The 22,677-nt window shown below is 42.9% G+C and overlaps 1 protein-coding gene across 1 annotated transcript in view; it reads left to right on the top strand.

Annotated features, from left to right (window-relative positions):
* elmo1 (engulfment and cell motility 1 (ced-12 homolog, C. elegans)) overlaps positions 1-22,677 on the top strand; it is a 224,673-nt gene that overhangs the window by 115,967 nt on the left and 86,029 nt on the right. Inside the window, exons 14-15 of the mRNA XM_073024050.1 lie at positions 421-525; positions 11,348-11,456. Coding sequence (XP_072880151.1) covers positions 421-525; positions 11,348-11,456 — 214 coding nt within the window. The remainder of the gene's footprint in view (positions 1-420; positions 526-11,347; positions 11,457-22,677) is intronic.

Raw genomic sequence — 22,677 nt, 5'->3', positions numbered from 1 at the left:
AAAAATGCTGATGCCACCAAATGTGGGTAGCTCTTGGTGACCAGAAGGGGATCAAAGGTCACATTTGGATCCGGAAGCCACCTTTAGATAAGAAGACCACTTCAATCCTGAATAATAATAATTCCCGGCCAGTCTCCGGGCTCACTTGAAGGAGATTCAATGCCAATCATCAAAGTGAATTCAATGTTTAGAACTGGCGAGAGATTATTGCACAGCTGTGGGGAAAAGACAAACGAGTAGGGTTGGTTACCCTTCCAGAGTCAGTGGAGTAAGGAGTCTCCTTCTGTACTTCCGTGATTTCAGAGTAAATACAATCTGCCTGACTAATGTGATTGCTGTTAATTAAAACTGTGAAAATCTGCTTGTTTCTGAAGTTGCTGCTTGCTGTGTAAACTTCCCTTTTCCTCTTCCTTTCTCTAGAATCATGTGAATCCCGCCATGGATTTTACAGAGACCCCGCCAGGAATGCTGGCCCTTGACAACATGCTGTACTTTGCCAAGCATCACCAGGATGCCTACATTAGGGTAAGGCCTGTCATTTAATCTCTTTCATTGTCAGCGCCAGCGTTGTGGATGGTTTTACAACCGAGTGATAATGTCTGAACACTCTTGCAATGCAACGCGGGGAGTCGGAAAGTTGCAGCTTCGTTATTCAGAGCTGTCTTTAAAATCCAATTGTACAGAAAATCCTGGGAAATCTCAGCAGGTCAGTCAGCATCCACAGAGAGAAAAAACAGAATGAAGATAAAACACCAGTGTCAGCAATTTCTGTAGACCAAGGTTTTCCGACCCAAAATATCAAGTCTGTTTCTCTTTTCGTTGGTGGTGCCTGGCCTGACCTGCATTTTTCAGCATTTTCTGTCTTTATTTCCGATTCCCAGAGTCAACAGTTCTTGGGTTTCTGTTCCCATTTCCAATTTGGGGCACTCACCTCAGGAATAATTTATTGACCGTGAAGTGATTTCCAGAATAATGGCTTGTATTCCTGTCCATAAAAGCTGTTTTATGATCAGTTTGAAGCATTTCCATGAAAAAAAAAGGATTAAATTGAGTCGATGGAGATAAACTATCCCGACTGCAAGAGAAATCCACGTCGAGGGTCTCTAAACTTAAAATTAGGGCCAGGCCACCAAATGCTGGAAATTGGGAAGCATTTTTCCCCACAAGATCATCTGTGATTCTTTTGCCCCAAAAAGCTTTGAATTCTGAAAAGGCTCTCAAGGCCGAGGTTGATATTTGTTGTGTAAAGTTATTAAGCTTGGTGGGTGAATTAAATTCTGATGTAGATAAGTCATGATCTAATTAAGTTGGCTGCAGGGCCTGTATGACCTATTCCTGTTTCTGTTTACACCACAGGCTACATGCTCAGAAGCATGGTATTTGCATAATTTATTCAGTTATCAAAGCTAGTCATTGCTACATCAAGTCACTTAAGTCAGGGTCGTGATTGTAGTTGATGGAGTGACATAGAATTTTATAGCATGGTGACTGGGTATTCAATGCCACAGATTTACACCAGTGTTACTTTCTGTCAGGCAAATACCTAACCCTTTGTTTTCATTCTGCCCCTTTCTCCCTTCTGGAATCTTCATAGATGTGTGTGTGGAGATGAGCTCCATCTCCTCTCAGCTTGCTGGGTGAAGAAGCTACTGTCAGGCTTTTTTGTAGCCATTGTATATTTATGACCGTTACCTTTTAGCTTCGCCCACAAGTAGACGAGTCTCCATCAAGCAGCTTCATAATTTGACAAGAATCTTTTGGGCCACCTCCTCCGTGCATTAATTTATGAGTGTTTCTGTGCAAGTGACTCACAGCATCAGCATAAAATGTATTTTGTGTCCATTAGTCTGCCCTTGGCAGCAGTAACAGCTGGGGCCATGTGCCAAATCTGAAAGATCAATCCAATTTTAGGCTTTATAATAACTTCCAAATAAAAGCCAGGAGTTTGATGGCTAAGCTAATTCTGTGACATTTGATGCATAGATAGATGAAGTAGTCTAATTTTTATAAATTTTATTTCCTGCAAGAGAATACGGGGGAGGGGGAGGGGGAAAGCTCCAGTCACATCCTAACTGACCATTTGGAAATCCCAGTAGTTCACCGAGAGATGTTTGCAACTTCCACTCAACCAGTCCCCAGTTCCTACACTCTTCTACTCACCGTGTCCTCGGTTTCCTCTTTTCCTTCCCTCTCACCAGGTCTCTCATTCCTGTGTTCCCTGAGCACTTATAGTGGGGTCAATTCCTGCAGTTTCTGAGCACTCATCAGACAGCCTGTGATTATTTTTATTTATCGAGATACTGTGCGGAATAGGCTCTTCCACCCCTTTGAGCCGTGTGAGCCAACAATTTAATCCTAGTTTAATCCCAGGACAATTTACAATGACCAATTAACCTACCAACCAGTACGCGTTTGGACTGGGGGAAGAATCCCACAGGGTGAACATACAAACTCTATACAGGCAGCGGCGGGAATTGAACCCGGGTCGCAGGTACTGTAAAGCATTGTGCTAACCACGACACTGCCCCACTTGAGGTCAGACAACTTTACTGCTGCCCATAACAAGTTTACTTGATTAGGCCTGAAATTTTCTAGCCATGGAGATTACGTGAGAGTTCCCTCGGTATCTTCCCTCTTGCAGTGGGAGCACCGTCCCAAAGTAAGACTTCCAGCCTTCGCAGAGTAGACAGTAGCAGCCTCACAGGCAAGCGTGACTGCACTAAGATTATAATCCTCAAGTTTATCCAGGGAAACCCACATTTTTGTAAGTGCCGCACATATATCTTAAGGAAAATATTTGCAAATTAAATACTCCGCTGATTCTGCCTGTGGGTATCAGATGGCATTGGCAAGACAGAACTTTATTACTTTCGACTTGAATTTTTATTCCTGTTATGCTATTGCAATTCTACTGCTTGGCCCCTGGAGTTTCAAGAGTTTAATATTGGAAGGAAATATAAAATGGAAAACAGACTGCTGTTCAGTTTTTGTTAATATAAAGATGTCTCTGCTCAGTTTGCTCTTGTGGATATGTGAGAACATGTAGCTCGCAACACAACTTAGAAGGGTTATTAATTATCCAAGCAAGAAGGTAGATTCAAAGTGAGACCAAATATAAATCGGTGAAAAGAGGACAATCTGTAGGATTTATCATGCTTGTAGTTTTCCTGAGGAATATGTTTTATTACATGTTTGTTCCTTATGTAGTTTTTGCCACAGCATCTTATGTTTCTTGCAAATGAGTACGATTGAGCCATTGGCAGATAATTCCATTTATCAAAATAGAGTGAAGCCAGTCCCTAAAGAGATTCCTGTCTCCACTTCAAATTGGGAGGTGGTGAATATGAAAGTAAGCCGTTGCCAGCAGCAAAAGAACTCACCCTAGTGATTATTCTGGATGAGTGGAGCATTCTTCCAGCTCCGTAAATATTAGATGTAACTTAGGCAAAAGGAAAAGGGCAATGTTTATTCTGTTTACTCAGGCAAATGCAAGTAAAGCAGGGATCACAGTATGTTCCTGCCTCTGGGCTGTGAATAATGCAAGAACAAATATTTGGGTTCTGAAATTTTTCATTGATTTTCTCTCTAATGTCAGCAAACACAAGGACTCCAGATGCATGGTCTGTCTACAGCAACACTGATGGACTGTCCTGGTGTTCCCTTTTTCCAGGATGCTGCTGCAAACAAAGAGTGATTGTACTTTTTTTCGGGGGGTGGAACTCTTTTATTTTTCACTTACCAGATCGTAGAATAATCCTGAACAGTCAGTTCGCTGAAACCGTGTCCACATTTTCGTTAATTAGTGCAGGAAAGGGGTTCCTGTGAATTTAAAGTTAATGTGGTGAACATCTCCCATTGACATTTATGAAGAAGGGGACAATGGGTTGTTGAAGTTTTATTGTAACATGCTTAGTTTGGACGGTATGCTGATGCAAGAGTCACTGGCACACCTCAAAGCTCCAAGGCAACACACACAACTCAGGCAGCATCTATAGAGGGGAATACTACTGCTCTATAGTATCACATTGCTGTGAAAGTTCGTTTCATCATGGCAGTGGTGATTTCAGTCTCTCTGCAGCAGAAGGCAAGATCTCCCAGTGGCTTCCCATTCACACACTGATTTGCCTCGTCATGGCTTCCTCTACAGCCAATTCGAGGAGCAACACATCATTTTTTGTCTGGATAGTTTCCAACTGGACAACATAAACATCAATTTATTTAACTTCTGGTAATCACTCTTTATCGCCCCACCCCCCCAATCACCCTACTTCCCTTTCTTTCACATCCCATTCTGGTTACCTTCTCATCCCTTCTATTTTCCTTATCTGCCTGTCACCTTCCTCTGCTTTCCTCCTCCTTCCCTGGTCCACTGTCTTTTCCTATTAGATTCCTCCTTCACCCCTTTACCTTTTCCAGTTATTGGCCCCCCCACCCTAGCTTCTTGTTACATCTCCGCTCCGCCACCCACACACCTTCCCCCTCACCTATCACCTGCCATCTCCCCCCCTTTATTCTGGCTTTTGCCCTTTCCTTTCCACTCCTGATGAAAGGTTGCACCCCGAAATGTCAACTGTTTATTCCCCTCCATAGATGCTTTCTGACTTGGAGAGTTCCTCCAGCATTTTACGTGTGTTGTCCAAGATTTCGGGTATCTGAAGAATCTCTTGTGTCTACCGTAACTCGGGGATCACACACAAAATGTTGAGGGAACTCAGCAGGCTTTGGAAAAGAGTGCAGTTGGCATTTTGGGCCAAGACTCAACAGCTCGGGGGCTTTGGTTTGATCCTGAGTTTTGGTGCTGCCTGTGTGGAGTGAAAGTGTTCACTCTGTGACTGCATTGTTCCCTCTGGCTGAGGCAGGTGTCTCCTACATGGCAGAGGTTAACTAGCTGCTGTAAAAAGTTCCTTTGTGTAAAGTAATGGCAGTGCCAATGCTGGCTGCGGGAGAGAGAATGGGTTGTAGGAAAATAAGGAGAGGGTGGATTGGACTGAAGCTATTTGCTCCCCGTTATAATTTTAGAACATCAAAACTCCAATGCAAACAGCCATTTCATTATGGAGGTGCCCGCAACATAAAAGCAGGCCCTTCAATCCGCTTTTCAGGATATCAGGCTACGTCCACACTACGCCGGATAAATCCGTAACTGAAGCTTTTTCTCTTCGTTTTTACCCTCCGTCCACACTAAAACGGCGTTTTCGTCCCCCGAAACCGGAGCTTTTCAGAAACGCTCTCCAGGGTGTGTAATTTTGAAAACGTCACTTGGGCAGATCAGTGTGGACTGAGTAACCGGAGAAATCTGAAAACGCTGTCAGACGCCAGCACACCATTTCATTGTTTTCTTGAATGCAACCTAACAATTTCAGAACAGAAGGCGACAAGACTGAAGCCAGAAGAGTTAGAAATATACTCACCAAATACTTTGACCCATAACTTACTGAATAAATAAGTATACTCACTTTGCCCTGTTTTCTGTCCTTGCTCATATGAAGGTGGTTTACCTATTTATGCAAGTACTTTTCTGACAATAGATGTGTAACAGCCTAATGTAACATTGTATGGAAATACAAGATAACACTGATGCAGACATATTTTATACATTTAACAAGGTGCTTTATTAATGCAACAGAGTTAATCAGTTTTTCGATGTTCGTCGTCAGCCGGGTCAATCTGTCCGTGAACTCCCTGTGGGTTGCCTCCATACGCTCCAGTATTTGTTTTTTTTAACTTTTAAGTCCTGCTGCGCGAGAGCCAACAACTGCCCGTCGTTTAAGTTTTTCTAGTCTGTAACTACACAAACGTGCACTTTTACGGCGAGATTCGCCACCAAACATGCTGCTTGTTTTCGGTAGATGTGTCCTGCGCATGCGCAGTAGGAGGAGATTCGCCGAAATCTCCATTTCAATGTGGACAGAAATATTTTTTAAAATGCCTAGCGTGGACGCCTATTGTTTTTACGTGAAACCAGCGTTTTCAAAATTATCTGGTCTAGTGTGGACATAGCCCCAGTCATCCATGTTGGTGGAGGATGAGAGAAGTTTGTTATACAGCGACCACATCTTAAGCAATCTTGCACCCATTGTTTAAGTACCTTGATTGTTTGATTCGTATGACTTGGGTTAGGAGGCAGAGGTACAATAAATTACTTTTGAAATAGTCATTTGTAGGCAATATTGCAGCCAATTTATGCACAGCAATTTATCCATAAATTGCAGTGAATTCATTATCAAATATTTCTGTGATGTCAGCTGAATGATAACCAGAGACCGGCCCAGTAATCAGTCTAGGTTTGGGGGGGCTGGGGTGGAGGAGTTGGGGGCTGTAGTGGGGAGGAGGGAAGGGAAATCTATGAAGTGCACCTGAAAAAATAGGCAAGGCACTGCTTTAACATTCCATTCTGTGAGACCACCTCCATTGTAGACCCTTGGTACTGCATTGAAGCACTGGCCAGGGCTATGAACTTGTGTCTGTGCACGGGGTATAGGCCAATGTCAGTCAGAACTCGGCAGTTTCTCTTTAATAATTGCTTGCAGATATTTTCTATTTGTATCACTGGTTCAAATTATAAAAGAAAAATTGAAAGACGAATTATTGGTATGAAAAGGCATATGAGCCGGTTGCTTCCGTAGTGTTGTTAAATGCATCCTAAAGTCTGAACGTCAGGATTGCCACAATGCTGAAATAAAAGCACAAATTGCTGAAAATACTAGCAGTTCAAGTAGCATTTATGAAAAAGGAAGGAGAGTTACACACACAAATTGCTGGTGGAACTCAGCAGGTCAGGCAGCATTTATGGAAATGAATAAACAGTTGACATTTCAGGCCAAGCCCCTTCTTCATCAGGACTGGACAAGAAGGGGTAGAACACAAGAATACAAAGTTTGGGGGGAAGGGAAGGAGGATAGCTAGAAGATGATAGATGAAGTCAGGTGGCTGGGAAAGGTAAAGGGCTAGAGAGGAAGGAATCTTACAGGAGAAAGGGAAGAAGGGCCACAGGCGGAGATGATAGGCAGGTGAGGAGAAGAGGCTAGAGGCCAGAGCGGGGAATTGAAGAGGGAAGGGAGAAGGAAATTAAATTTCACTGGAAGAAAATATCAATGTTTATTTTATCAGGTTGGAGATTACCTAGACAGAATATGAGGCATTGTTCCTCGACCCTGAGTGTGGCCTCATCATGGCAAAAGAAAAGGCCGTAGACCGACATGTCAGAATGGGAGTGGGGGTAGGAATTTAAATATTTGGCCGCTGGGAAATTCTGTTTTTGGCGGATGGGAGCAAAAGTGCTTAACGAATTATGTCAGGTCTCACCAGTGTCAAGGAGGCTACATCAGGAGCACCAGATACAGTAGGAAAATCCCAAAAAATTTGCAGATGTAGTGTTGCCTCACCTGGGAGGATTGTTTGGAGGTGAGGGAGGAGGTAAATGGGCAGGTGTGTGTCTCAGGTTAGTGGCTTTTTGTCAGAATGCATTGAGTTTTGTTGAAAAAGTTATGGTGAGCTCATCATGATCTCCTGAGGATCTCTAACATTTTCAGTTTTAATTCCCTAGTTTGCATTCTGACAGCCTGAGCAAAGAAACACGGTTGATATGGTGCCTTGAGAAGTGAATGTGTTAACAGGAGTTCACTTCAAATTATTTGTTCCTGCAGTTTTGTAAAGATTCAAACAGATCGTTTGGTTGCTAGGCTTCTCTGACCTGTAATGTTTTTTCATTGGGGGTTTGAATATATAGTGGATATTTCCAAGGGCTTTCACAAACATGATGTGGCTGATTAGAGCGTAAATTGCAGTGCCCGAAATGATTATACATTATGCACAATTCACATGCAATGTAGGGAGTGGATGGGAGAAAAGTGTGGCTTCAAATACCGTGATGGCTGTGAGACCTTGGTCAGTTCCTGGCCTTGTCACATGTTGTGGCCTTGTGAAACCAGGTGAGCTGCAGTGTCTTTCCTTCCCTTGGGAGTGGCCGATGGTGAAGGTGGTGGCAGGGTGTGGTCCCTTTGTTCCTTTAAGTGAATGCAAGCTGATATTTCCAGCTGAGCTTAAAGCAAGTCTGAAAGGCAGTCTCTTTATGGTATCCGGTTACATCTCCATCTCATTTGCAACTTGGATAAAATGATTTGATGACGGCCTGTCAAAATATGCACAGATTTATTGCCAGGAACGTGTGTAATTGAGGCAGTTTAATCTTTGTTCAGTTGAAGGGAAGATTGCAATGACGTACTACCAAGAGAGAACAATTACACACATTTTGAAATCTTGATTTATCAGTGCGATTCTGGAAAGATATTAAGGACTTATTCGATGTTTTCAATATGGCAGACTGTGTGTGGTTTTTTTTTGTGTGTGTCTTTCCCCTTTTTTGTGCCACATGCACAGAGCTTTCTGCTATTGTCTGCAGTACTGTGGGATAAAGGCTTGGTGAGAGTTGTACAGTTCAGGTAACACTAGTTGCTGTGATAATCTGTTCTTTATCTGCACCATTCCGTTGTTAAAGACATAACACACCAACACACAGGGGTCTTGATGCACTGCAAAGCTGGCAGTTCTATAGTCACCTAAACTTGCCCTTGCATTGGTCAGAGTATCTGCTTAGATCCCCTGAATCAGGTGCTTGGCCCTGCTGCAGTGCTGAAGCGCCTCAAACCAAAGTATGCAATCACAAGCAAGAGAAAATCTGCAGATGTTGGAAAGCCAAGTAACACACAAAATGCTGGAGGAACTCAGCAAGCCAGGCAGCATCTATGGGAAAGAGTACACAGTCCTGCTGAAGGGTCTCGGCCCGAAACATCGACTGTACTATTTTCCATAGATGCTGCCTGGCCTGCTGAGTTCCTTCGGTATTTTGTGCATGTCACTTATTGATTCCATATGTGATTGTGATCTGTCCATCTCCATCACCTGTTTGCCCACCATCATTCTCCAGAGACCATACCTGCCCACTTCAGTCCTCGGGTACATTATCTCTCTTTCCTCTGGAGACTCTAGAGGATCTGCACTTGTTCTGTTGAACACCCCTGCCTCTCCCTGCCGTTGCCCAATTACAGATCGATCTTCTGAAAATTAAAGTCAGTTTTCACATCTGTGCTGACTGCACCCAGCTCACATTTTTCCTTTATCCCTAAATTGCCAGACTGTTTGTCCAAATCTAGTTCTGGAGAAACTCACATTTTCTTCAATGAAATTGGCCATGGTCTTCAATCCTTACTGCAAACTCTTTTTCTCCCATCCTTTTTCCTGGCTCCAAACTGCAAATGAATCAGATGCTTCACAACCTTGGGTGTTGTATTTGGCCTCAGCTGAGCTACAAACTGTGTATCTTTGTGTCACCACTGACTGGCCATTTCCACTTCAGTAACATCACCCAACTGCACTCCATCTCAGCTTATGTACTGTACTTCTGAAGTCCTCATCCAAGCCTTGTTACCTTTAGATTTAACAGTTCTAATCTTGTACTATTCAGCATCCCCTATTCTGCTGTCTGTAAATTTGCATCCAAATGAAATTCAGACTAATTCATGTCAGTGATCAGCCCTGTGTATTTTCAGTAAAAACCCTCCCTTGTATTTGAAATTCCCCCTCCTCTTTCTTAATTTGCCTCCTTCCTGATTTCTCCTTTGGCTACCCTTCAAATCCAATCTCTGTGGATTGATGCCAAGTCTAGCCTTGCCGCTATGAAACACCTTGGGACGTTTCTGTAATTGTCAATGCAGAATCCATCCTACTTAATCATTTTTCAGATGTGGACATCACTGGGGAGGTCAACAATTATTGTCCTTTCTAAATTGACCTTGAACTTTAACTGTTCTAAAGCATTTCAGAGTGCAGTTAAGAGTTAACCGTATTACTGTTATCTTAGAGTTGTTTCTAGGCCAGACTCTGCAATGGCAACAGAATTCCTCCAAGAACATTGAACCTGATTCCACCACTATGAACTTTCATCTTCATGTTCACTGATACTAATATTTTCATTCCAAGTTTATTCAATACATACATTAAATTGGGGCACCACCATGACATAGTGGATAGTACAACACCATTACAGCTCACGATTAGAGTTGGGAGTTCAGTTCCAGTACTGTCTGTCTGTATGTTTCCTCGTGACTGTGTGGGTTTCCTCTGGGTGTTCCAGTTTCCTCCCACAGTCCAACGATGTACTGGTTAGTAGCTGAATTGATCATTGTAAATTGTCCTGTGATTAGGCTAGTATTTAATTGGTGGGTCACTGGGTGATACAGCCCTTAGGCCAGGAGGGCCTGTTCCGCACTGTAAGTCTAAATATATAAATTTCCAAATTGTTGTGATGGGATTCAAAATTGTTGGGTGAATGAAGCCACCAGAAAGAAGTACTGGTAGATACAAGCAACACCCACACAATGCTGGAGGAACTCAGCAGGCCAGGCAGCATCTATGGGAAAGAATGCAGTCAACATTTTGGGCCCAGTCCCTTCAGCAGGACTGAAGAAAAAAAGGTGAATATTTCGGACAGAGATCTTTTGGCAGGATCACTTTCCTCATCTTTTTTTTCTTCTGATCCTACAGAAGGGTTTCGGCCCAAAGCATCGACTGTACTTTCTTCCCCCATAGATACTGCCTGGTCTGCTGGGTTCCTCCAGCATTTTGTGCCTGTTGCTTGGATTTCCAGCATCTGCAGATTTTCTCTTGTTTGTGACTGGTAGATACAAGCAGCGTCTTTATTTGACAAAACAAGGTACTGTAGGCGTCATACGGAGGCACTTTTGGTTGAAAGGTCTTGCTGGCCCAACGTGAAGCTCCGTATTTTATGTGCTAAACATCAAACAACAATTCCATATTTACTAAGTATGGGCAATGTTTTCTCTGAAAGTACACACCTCCATATTCGCACATACACCACAGACATCCAAGTGAATTTTAATCAGCATTGTCTGGTCTGCGATTCACGGCTTTCAGGAATCCATTGTTCAGAGCTGCACTCCGTTAAATCCACAATACATATTCAGATGTGAAGACTGGTAGCCAAAGTTGTTTGCAAAATATAACTGTGCTAAACCCAAAGTTTGTTCTAACAAAAGTCATCTTCAAATTAACAATATAGGACAGTAACCAGATTCTTCTACTGCAAAAATCTGATATGCATCTGCTCAGTTGATGTAATTCAATAGATCTAGAAACTTGAGCTTTAAAATCAGGGGATTATGTATGTATTACAGACAAGGTTTACCTGCACTTCAGGTGATGTGGCTGCATTGCCAGAGATTCATTGAGTCATCCCAGACCCCTTCCTTTCCTCTCTGTGGTTTGGCATTTTGGAATACAGAAGTTTAATTTTTAGTAATCTGTTTGCTATTCATCTGGTTACTGACAGATTGTGCTGGAGAACAGCAGTCGGGAAGATAAACATGAGTGTCCATTTGGTCGGAGCAGTATTGAGCTTACCAGGATGCTGTGTGAAATCCTCAAAGTGGGAGAACTTCGTAAGTTTTCATGCTACCATTCTAAATAAAGCCCTGATATTTGTTAACCTACCATGTAAAGAGGGAACCTGTTGATATCAATTCCATATAAGATGGTTTATGTAAAAATATGAATGTTATTGCTATTATTACTTTCTGTTAATTTACTGCCTGGACAAGGGTGAGGATTGGAATATGAGACGTTCCTATCTGCATCTGAGATTTCAGAGAAAGGGGCAGCAATAGATTTCACATGGAAGCTGAATGGCAAAGAATCTATCTTCTAGCTGGTCATTGTTAGAGAGGCAACTGAAAATAAATACTAGCATTTACACAGCACTTTTCACATGGCAAGGACTTAGCAAACCACTGTACTTAAAAAGAAAGAAACTTACTTAAGTGTTTGTAGTCACAATAGAAATATAGGCAACTATACCTAGAATCTGCCTGACATCTTTGAAAGTGACATTGCCAAAAATTCTGCCCTGGAAGCTCTGAGGTTGATCATACAGCTCCAGCCTACACTTAAAGGCTTGCTAGCTTATTTCTCTGTTACACGCTATTGGTGGCTTATGGAGATCCTCGTAATACATTGTAAGATGAAACACAACACTGAGGGAGGTGAAACATCAGGCATGAAACCCCTTTTTAACCACGCGTCTCTAGAGATGTGGCTTGGTAGCCCCTCACTACAGTCATTGAACTCAGCAGTGAGAAAAATACCTTTCTCGAACTCCATATGTCTAGGGTTGGTATGAATCTGGTCCCATCAAAACCTGAAGGTCGGAATGTCTCAATCACACAGACCCCAACCTGTGTGAATACTTTGTAAAGACTGCCCTATGCAATTAGCCATCGATAAGAAATAACAGATCATCCACGGCATACAATTATAAAGTATATTTGCAAATTTCAGCTTTATCAGTTAGTAGGAAAAAAGTAAAAAAAGGCCCATTATAGTTAACCCAGTCCAAATGTACACATAAATTGGCACTCAGCTTGAAGATGTCTTTAACTCGCGCGTTGGAGCCATGGTCTGCATGAAAATGCACAGCACCTTCCGAATAGTTGCTCACAATCCATCTCAAATGGGAATCTGTGTCCTTCCTCCTTGAAGCCATTCATCTGCACAAAGTACCTTGTGCAACAGGGACGGCATCCTCAGCCATCTTCCCTCCTGTCTTCTTCCGGCTCCTGCCAAAAAAGACCTTGACCCACAACAATGTCCATCACAAAAGCCTCTCTGCCCAGTGTTCTTTAGAAACTTCTCCCAATTCCACCATCCTGAGTGGCTGACACAACATTCCTGAGTTGAGCAACGTAGCCCCTTATCTTCAGCTCAAACCCAAATGGGCTTAAAAGAGAACAGACTGCTCTTACAGAACTGCTAAAACGAAATACTGCATAGCAATAAAAATCATAACCAGGGTGTTACAGAGGCATCACAGCTTTTTAATTTAAGTACAAAATAAAAGATTATTGCCGTCTCTAATTCCCTACCAATATGCTTTGATCTCACAGTCCACTGAATCTGACTTGGATAATTTATGCTAAATCTTTTATTTAAAAAAAATGAGTAAGTGTGAAATATGGTTCAACCCTATGAGGACTATAAAGGAGTCTAACTCATAATTAGATTTCAGCTTTACCATACTTGCATTTTCAATATATTAAAGTTTCACAGTTGGTGGAGGAACTAAAGTGTCAGACACAACCATCTCCCTCCACCAAAAGAAAGTGTAACCACCTACTATTAACATTCAGTGACGTTGTTGTTGTGTCCTTCACTCCCAGCATTCTGAGTAGGTCACCATTCAACTAGCCCTGCCACACAACTACTGTGGCTACAACATAAGAGGCTGGGCACTCTGCGGTAAATGACTCTCCTGTCACCCCAAAGCCTTTCCATCATCCTTGCACAACCTCCTCATGGTTCCGAAACACATCCTCCACACTCAAGAAGGCTCATCAACTTTCCGAGAAGGCTGAAGGGATTTGGACTCTGCACAACCATACTCACAGCATTCTGTTGCGGCACGGTTGAGGGCATCCCAACATGTTAGGTCACTGTGTGGTTAAGAAGCTGCACTGCAGCAGACAGAGTTCCTACAACAAGTACTTAAAACTGTCCAAAGCATCACTGAAACCCGCTATGTAGAGAAAGGTGCTGGAAAATGGCTAGCAATATCGTAAAGGATCCCACCCACCTTGCTCATGGACCGGTTATCCCTCTCCCATCGGGGAAAAGGCTACACAGCATCCACACCAGGACTACCAGACTCAAAACAGTTACTTCCCCAAAGTCAACAGACTGATCAACACCTTCACCCATAAACCTGCCCCACCATGTTCCTTACCACCCCCTGCTTTATCACTTTCTGTCAGATGTGTAGATATCCTGTACCTGCCATCACTTTATGTGCATACAATCAGACTATGTATATAACCTAATTTTATCTATTTCTATTTATTGTGATTTTAAAAATGTTATGTTCTTTATGCTTGTTTTTTTACACTGCATCTGATCTGGAGGAACAATACTTTGGTTCTCCTTTGCACAATAAACAATCTCGAATCTACAAGGCACAGGACTGGGGTGTGATAAAATTCACTGCACTTGCCATGGTTCCTACAACTTGTTGCGGTCCAAACAAAGCAGCTCTTTTATTTGGCACCTCCATCAATCACCACTGAAGATTTTTTAAAAAACACTCTTTAGTATAGTTTAGTGGCAAGGAGAATTGAAGGGCAGCTGACAGATGGTGAGTTACAGGAGTGAAGGAAAGTAAGGAACAAGTGATGAGAATCAGAGACTGTTCCCCACGAACAGGCACGGGCACACCTTCCGTGTTATTCTAAGTACAAAAAATGTAAACGCGAGTAAAATGATAATCACTAACTTTATGATTTAGGACAGCGCTGCCCGTAGCCCAGTCTGTTACTGAGAGCATTGAAACAAAAGCGCATGATTTCTGAAAGTCAGAGTGGTGCTGTGTTGGTACATCGGTATTTCAGTCACGGTGAGTAGGGTGTTATGTTGAAGTGATTCAAGGCTGTGGAGAAAGACCAGGGCAGTTGGAATAGCTTTAGACTTTTTACAGGACTGTAGGAGCAAATAGAAAAATACAGTGGAACTTGTCTAGAATTGCACACAGCAACAGAGATTGGATTTTGGGATTAATTTTAGATTCATACAAATTAGGGAGAAAGAAGGAATAGAGGCATTGTTAGGAGTTGGTCGAGGGCTAAAGGAGGGGAGTGAGGTGTTGGGATTATTTTCACCTTGCCTTTCTTTATTGTAAAGTTGTTTTATATTTCTTTTAATCTCAGAAGGAGCACTAAACTCTTCCAGATTATCCTTCTGAGGCATCAGAATAAGAGATATTTTCAACCTTGGTGCAAATATAGCTTCCTTGTGATCCAGGGAGTTAATTGCTAAGTTGTCATCTTCTATTGTGACTCTTAAACACTTGATAGATGGTGCTTGTATCGTCAAGAATGTTTTCCAAAAAATACTCTATTTAGACTCAATGTGATTAAAACGGTAGAAGAATAGTTGGTCAGTTCAAGGGCTAAAGGGCTAATTTGGAATTTATGTTAAATTAGCATTACGCTTCAGTTAGGTATGTCCATTTATACAGTAAGTTGTACATGTAGCCTGGTGAATTTTGCATATCACTGGATGCAGTGGTTCCGATGTAAAGTGAATAAAATACTTGAGCTATGTTAGGATTTTAATGTCTTAAAAACATTAATGACAATTGCACTGACTTTGGACTGAGAAATTGAACCAAGGTCCCACTGACCTCTTGAAGGGACATAAAGGATTTCATGGCGCTTCCTAGAAGAAGAGCACAGTTAATCTCCCTGGTTCCTAGCCAACATTGCCTCCATCAACCAATATCCCTAAAGTAGATCATCTTGTCATCTTTTTTTTTTGTGTCACCTTGCTATATGCAAGCAGATTCCAGCGTTGTGACTGTTAATATACTTGGGTCCAAGCTAACTGGATTTGCCAAAGGCAGGTTCTTTCATTGCATCTACCTAATGTATCCTCTTTTCAATGACTTTTGTATTGCTTCCAGAGATAGAACCAAATAGATTGAGACTACACCTGGAGCACTGCAAGCAGTTTTAATTTCTAGATATACAGCCAAGAAACAGGCCCTCCCAGCCAAACGAGCCCGCGCCATCCAATTAGATGCATGACCAATTGCCTACTAACCATACGTCTTTGGAACGTGGGCGGAAACTGGAGCACCTGGAGGAAACCCATGTGTTCATGGAGAGAAAGAATAAACTCCTTACAGACAGTGGCGAAATAGTGTTGCACTAAGCACTACACTAGTGATCCTCCATACTTCTAGTTTCCTTAGTTAAGCAAGGTATGAATGCCTCAGAGTATAGTTGAACAGTTTGGAAAATTTAGATGTTATGAGGTAATGCAATAGCTAACATTTAATGAATAATGTAAGTGGTTTGGAAAACCCCCTTTATTGTTTGAATTAATGAAAGCTCCCTGAGGGAATAGACTTCTCAGTGAAATCGATGTGTGCCTTGGGGATCACAGCAGTCAGTCTGGAGACATCAGACACTGTCGAGCAGAGGGAAGAGGCAGTGCTGCATGTTCTTCTCATTACACGAACAAGTCAGTGCAATTGTTAATGTGCATAAAAGCACTGGTTGGCAGATTTGCTGTGGGTTCATGATTTATTTTCCTTTTCAGTCAAAGGCTCTTCAGGTCTTTAAAAAGAGCTTTTTCCCTTGTGCTGAAGTTTGAAATAAGTATTTTGAGAAGGTGCTCTCAAGTCCCCATGCATATACGGATGCTGTCTAGGTGCAGAGGCATTGAACAGGAAGCACCATCAGTAATGGACCATAAGGCAACTTTTATGAAATTGAATTAGGATAAATGTGGTCTCTTGGCATCTTCTGCTGCCATAACCAGGGTCTCAGCAAGATTCTGTTGACTATTGCGTATGCTATTTCAAGGGGAATAGAATATAACACCAAGGAGATAATGTTGGCACTAATTAGGCCACACTTGGAGTATTGTCAACAGTTTTGGGCCTGTATCATAGAAAGGATATGTTGTCAATGGGGAGAGTCCAGAGGAGGTTCATGAGGATGATTTTGGGAATGAAGGGGTTAACATATGAGTAGTGTTTGGCAGCTTTGGGCCTGTACTCACTGGAATTTAGAAGAATGCATGGGGATCTCATTGAAACCTACTGAATGTTGAAAGGACTAAATAAGGTGGATATGGAGAGGATGTTTCCTATGTTGGGGATACCTAGAACTAGAGGGTACAGCCTCAAAATTGAGGGGTGACCTTTTAGAACAGAGGTAAGGAGGATTTTTTTTCTCACCAGAGAATAGTAAATCTGTGGAATGCTCTGCCACAGACTGCAGTGGACGTCAAGTCTGTGGGTATATTTAAGGCGGAAGCTGATAGTTTCCTGATCAGGCAGGGCATCAAAGGATATGGTGTATGGAGTTAAGTGGGAACCGGGATTGGCCATGATGGAATGGTGGAGCAGACTCGATGGGCTGAATGGCCTATTTCTGTTCCTATATCCTATGGTCTTATTCTGCCTAGGAAGGGAGCCTGAGGATGTCAGTTTAATTTCCACCCATCCTAGCTGGTAGGATGTGGGAAGAATTTTAAAGCATAATTGTTTTAGATATAGGAGAAAACCTGAGTCACAGGGAGAACGTGTGGACTGCACACAGACAGCACCAGAGGTCAGGATTGAACTCTGGCCACCAGAGCTGTAAGCTAGTGGCTCTATTAGTTGTGTCACTCTGCTGCCTTGAGTAGTTGGCCTTTTGGTTCAGAGACTGACCTTTGAACTGAGGGAGCTCTGCGGTGTTGGAGCTGTCATCACAGGGGTTGTAGAAGCTGAATCGTGATCCACCTACAGTAGACACCTGAAAGCCCTGAAGCAATACCACCTAAGAACGTTTAGAAAAGATTTTGAGAAGCTCCCAGACAGCCAGGCGCACTAACACCAGCGTACTGGAGGAGGTCAATGGTGAATAGCAAATCCACCATGTTAAAGCAACACCAACTCCAGTGGATGGTCATGTCGTTTGGATGCCGAACTTGTCTCTCCACAATCAGATCCTTTACTCCCTGTTGAAGAAAGGTCAGCAAGCTGCTGGTGTTCAAAGGAAACACTTCAAAAATAACATCAAAATCAGCCGTAAGAAATTCAGCCTTGCATGTTAAAAACTGGGAAAGCTTTGCCCTCAATAGATGTTCCTTGAGGGAAATCTGCTCAGGAGGGAGCTGTGCTATATGAGAGCAACCTCCGCTGTGCCGCAGAGAACAAGTGGCAGCTGCAAAAGGAAAGACTGAACAACCAAAAGACCTGACCACAGATCCCACTTACTCGTGTCCACACTGCACCAGAATATGTGGATCCTGGATTGGCCTCTAGAGTCACCAGAGGACCCACCCATCGACGACCTCTTAGGAACATCTTGCTCGACTTGCGTGATCGCACTAGTGTAAAAGATCTCATGAGAAAAAGATGGAAGATTCTGCCCAATGCCCTGGTCGGTATTTATCCTTAACTAATTTTGCTGTAAAAACAAATGACCTAAATGTTACCGCTTTGATCTTTGTAGGACCTTGCTGTTAGGAAGCTCATTTCCATGCTATAATGGAATATTATCAGTCCATTTATCAGTGCTTCAGGTTGTTCAGAGGCCACAAAAGGCCTGGTATTGTTTCAAGGCCTTGTTTTGAAGTCACAATTGCTGCTTGATGGACAAAGATTTTTTTATACCGAGTTTGTTGGCCAGTTAAGACAAAAAACTTTTTTTAGCGTGATTGTGAGCCTAAATAATCTCAGTGACCTCAGCCTTTGATTGTTTTGTGTGTGAGTGTGGTGCAAATGGCTTCCTGACCCAGCACTATCCCTCCATTAATAGTGGCTGGCCTTCTGCCTCAGGTCCACTTCCCTGGATTCCAGAAATCTATCAGACTTAGCTTTGAATGTATTATAGGCCCTTGGGAGTATCAAAGTTGAAAGATCTTCAAATGTCTTCTATTCTAATGCAAAGTGTAAATCAAAGGTCAAGGTCAGACTGAGGCTGAAGTGGCCTCTGGAGTATTAGGCAGGCTGTGGACTCGAGAATCAGGCTCCCTTTCCGCTGTAAATTTGCTATTAGATTGCAAAGCAAGGCTATTGTGTGTTATTGCTGCAGTTACTATGTGTGCAACCTCGAGCAGTGCCAAATGTTTATTCCCATGTACTGAGCCTAGCAGCCCAGGGCCACACCACCTCATTTAAACATTATCTATGAATCACATGTTCTTTAAATATTTGTACAATTTGAGGAACTTACCGTAATTTCCTGGTACAAATATAATGCAACTAGCATTTTCCTTTATAGAGGTTATTATTATTGTTTCTTCATTTGCACAGTTTGCTGCCTTCTGCACTCTGTTCGAAAGCCCTAGTTGGGCAATCTTTCATTGATTCTGTTATGGTTAATCTATAGGTTTATTGAGAATGCCCACAAGAAAATGGATCTCAAGATTGTATATGATATATATGTACTCGGATAATAAAATTTACTTTGAATTTTGAGTACGTTTTTTGAGCCTAAATTACAGAGAATAGGATTATGAAGTCTTATTAGCATCAAATGACCTTTGTATGCTGCTTTTCAGTTTAACAGCCATGGTTTCAGCAAATCCTTTCGACCTGATCAATCTGATTGCAGCTCTAATCTACTACTCTTGTTATTGGTTTGAGCGCTGTTAACATGAGAAATAGTCTGTTTCATTTGCTTATCTCAGACATGGCCTGAGCATCCGACTTTTCCCTTTGCTTGGTGTAGTTTATCTTGTTGAACATTAATGTTTTAATCACTGAAACGTTAGCTGCCTAATGCCTGAAGGTATTGCTGTCAATGTATGGTGTGTACTTAATTCCCACTTCCTACTATTCAAGCTGGCAAAGACAATACAGTTATTCCTCACCGGCTTGCTATGGCTGTTATTTTCCCTTCTTTTGAGCATTGTGCTTGTGTGTGTGTAGCATTTTTTACGATATATCTATGACAATATTTTTCTTTATCTCTTTCTGTATTCTTGATCCTTAGCCTGAATCCATTTAATCTACTATTCATAGCTTGCCTTAAAACTGTTTTTAACCAACTACTGTTATTTTGCCAAATTGTGTCAGTACAGGAATGGTAGGTGCAGTGTCAAAAAGATTTTTCCAAAATAGAATTTCTCCCAAAATAGAAATGTTCCCTTGAACTCAAAGGCCATTTTTTATTGTACTGCAATCAGATGAGCTTGCATTGAATCCACTTTACAAAGAGCAGCATTGTTGGCTTGGATGCTGATTCACGTACACTGATGACAGACTTTGGACCCGCGAGGAGGGAGCTGGGGGGACTGGCGGCATTTTGAAGCCAAGTTGTAAGGACCGGGTGAAGCTCTTGTCAATCAGAAACTTCAGTCCAGGACCCCCTGATCTGGTTTCATAAAAGGAGACATTCTTTGCTAACAGCAATATAATCATGGAGATTACAGCACGAGTGCAGACCCTTTGGCCCAAACAGTCGATGCTGACTGTGGCCCTACTTGAAGGATATTTCTGGAGAAATGCGAAGGGAGCAGAGATTTTCCAAAAACCAGGATCTGAAGACCCACGGGGTAAGGACAATTAGAAATCCTTACTGTTTTTGAGTGTATTTGTTGACATGCCAAATCTCTTCAAACTCCTAATAAAGTATAGCCTCTATCTTGCCTTCTTTATAACTACATCAATATGTTGGGATCAGGTTAGATCCTCAGAGATCTTGACACCAAGGAACTTGAAGCTGCTCACTCTCTCCACTTCTGATCCCTCTATGAGGATTGGTATGTGTTCCTTCGTCTTACCCTTCCTGAAGTCCACAAGCAGCTCTTTCGTCTCACTGACTTTGAGTACCGGATTGTTGCTGCGACACCACTCCACTTGTTGGCATATCACTCCTGTATGCCCTCTTGTCACCACCTGAGATTCTACCAACAATGGTTGTATCGTCAGCAAATTTATAGATGGTGTTTGAATTATGCCTAGATACACAGTCGTGTATATAGAGAGTGGAGCAGTGGGTTAAGCACACACCCCTGAGGTGCACCCGAGTTGATCGTCAGCAACAGCCACTCACTGGATGTTTCTTTTGTGTCTGTTGTGCAAGAAAATCCCAGGAGATCATCAGTCTCTGGGATACTTAAAACACTCTGGCACCAACAATCTATCCATTGTCAAAATCATTTAGATCATATTTCTTCCCCAGTCTGATGTTCGTTCTGAGCAAAAACGGAATCTCTTGACCATGTCTGCATGTTTTTCTGGTTTGAGTTGCTGGCACATAATTGGCTGATTAGATATTTGCATTAACGAGCATGTACTTAATAAAGTTGCCATTGAGTGTATGTCAGTGATAGTAACCAACCTGATTCAGATTTTGCTACGTGAAAAGCTGTTGCTTTGTGTGCAATCCAGGGAGATTATACATCCAGAATTATGTCAAGGTAGTAAAAAGAAAACAGAACATAGTGTTATAGTTATAGAATGCAAACCGTAGTGTTGGTGACAGACAGACAGACATACTTTATTGATCCCGAGGGAAATTGGGTTTCATTACAGCCGCACCAACCACGAATAGTGAAGAAATATAGCAATATAAAACCATAAATAATTAAATAATAAGTTAATCATGCCAAGTGGAAACAAGTCCAGGACCAGCCTATCGGCTCAGGGTGTCTGACACTCCGAGGGAGGAGTTGTAAAGTTTGATGGCCACAGGTAGGAATGACTTCCTATGACACTCAGTGTTACATCTCGGTGGAATGAGTCTCTGGCTGAATGTACTCCTGTGCCTAACCAGTACATTATGGAGTGGATGGGAGTCATTGTCCAAGATGGCATGCAACTTGGACAGCATCCTCTTTTCAGACACCACCATCAGAGAGTCCAGTTCCACCCCCACAACATCACTGGCTTTATGAATAAGTTTGTTGATTCTGTTGGTGTCTGCTACCCTCAGCCTGCTGCCCCAGCACACAACAGCAAACATGATAGCACTGGCCATCACAGCCTCATAGAACATCCTCAGCATCATCCGGCAGATGTTAAAGGACCTCAGTCTCCTCAGGAAATAGAGACGGCTCTGACCCTTCTTGTAGACAGCCTCAGTGTTCTTTGACCAGTCCAGTTTATTGTCCATTCGTATCCCCAGGTATTTGTAATCCTCCACCATGTCCACACTGACCCCTTGGATGGAAACAGGGGTCACCGGTGCCTTAGCCCTCCTCAGATCCACACCAGCTCCTTAGTCTTTTTCACATTAAGCTGCAGATGATTCTGCTCACACCATGTGACAAAGTTTCCCACCGTCGCCCTGTACTCAGCCTCATCTCCCTTGCTGATGCATCCAACTATGGCAGAGTCATCAGAAAACTTCTGAAGATGGCAAGACTCTGTGTTGTAGCTGAAGTCCGAGGTGCAGATGATGAAGAGAAAGGGAGACAGGACAGTCCCCTGTGGAGCCCCAGTGCTGCTGACCATTCTGTCTGACACACAGTGTTGCAAGCGCACGTACTGTGGTCTGCTAGTCAGGTAATCAATAATCCATGACACCAGGGAAGCATCCACCTGCATCACTGTCAGCTTCTCACCCAACAGAGCAGGGCGGATGGTGTTGAACGCACTGGAGGAGTCAAAAAACAGGCTGTTTTTTTTGGCCTGGGCCAGAATCAATGATGCAGCCACCCAGCACTGAGTTGTGGGGGTCAGGGCTGCACCTTGGCCTGCTGTGGTGAGTGAGAAACATTGCCAAGGATGTGCAATAAAGACATCTCAGGGTTAGGGGAGAGCTGTGCAGCCAAACAGAGCAGTGGGTGGAGATGGCATCTTCCATCACCGGCAAGAGGAGGTAATGAGAGACACGCTGGGATCCATGGAATACCTGCCGCCAGTCACCAGCAGCGGCCCGCGCTGGCCGGATCAGCCCGAATGACTCCATCTCCACGCCGTGTGCCAGGTGAGCCAACTCTCGTCCTCAGGCAGACACTGCGCACCGAGCTGTGGGCATTCCATCGCCGTGCCACTGCTAGCTGAGGGCAGAGATTCGTGCCAGGTACCCCTGGCATCCAGGATGCCCAACACACAGCAGAGCACAGCAGGGGAGAGGGTAGAGGCTGGTGCCAGGTCTCTCTCACAGCAGC

This window comes from Hemitrygon akajei, chromosome 20, assembly GCF_048418815.1.
Source record: "Hemitrygon akajei chromosome 20, sHemAka1.3, whole genome shotgun sequence".
NCBI classification, from domain to species: domain Eukaryota; kingdom Metazoa; phylum Chordata; class Chondrichthyes; order Myliobatiformes; family Dasyatidae; genus Hemitrygon; species Hemitrygon akajei.
This window is presented reverse-complemented; position numbering and strand designations above follow the sequence as displayed.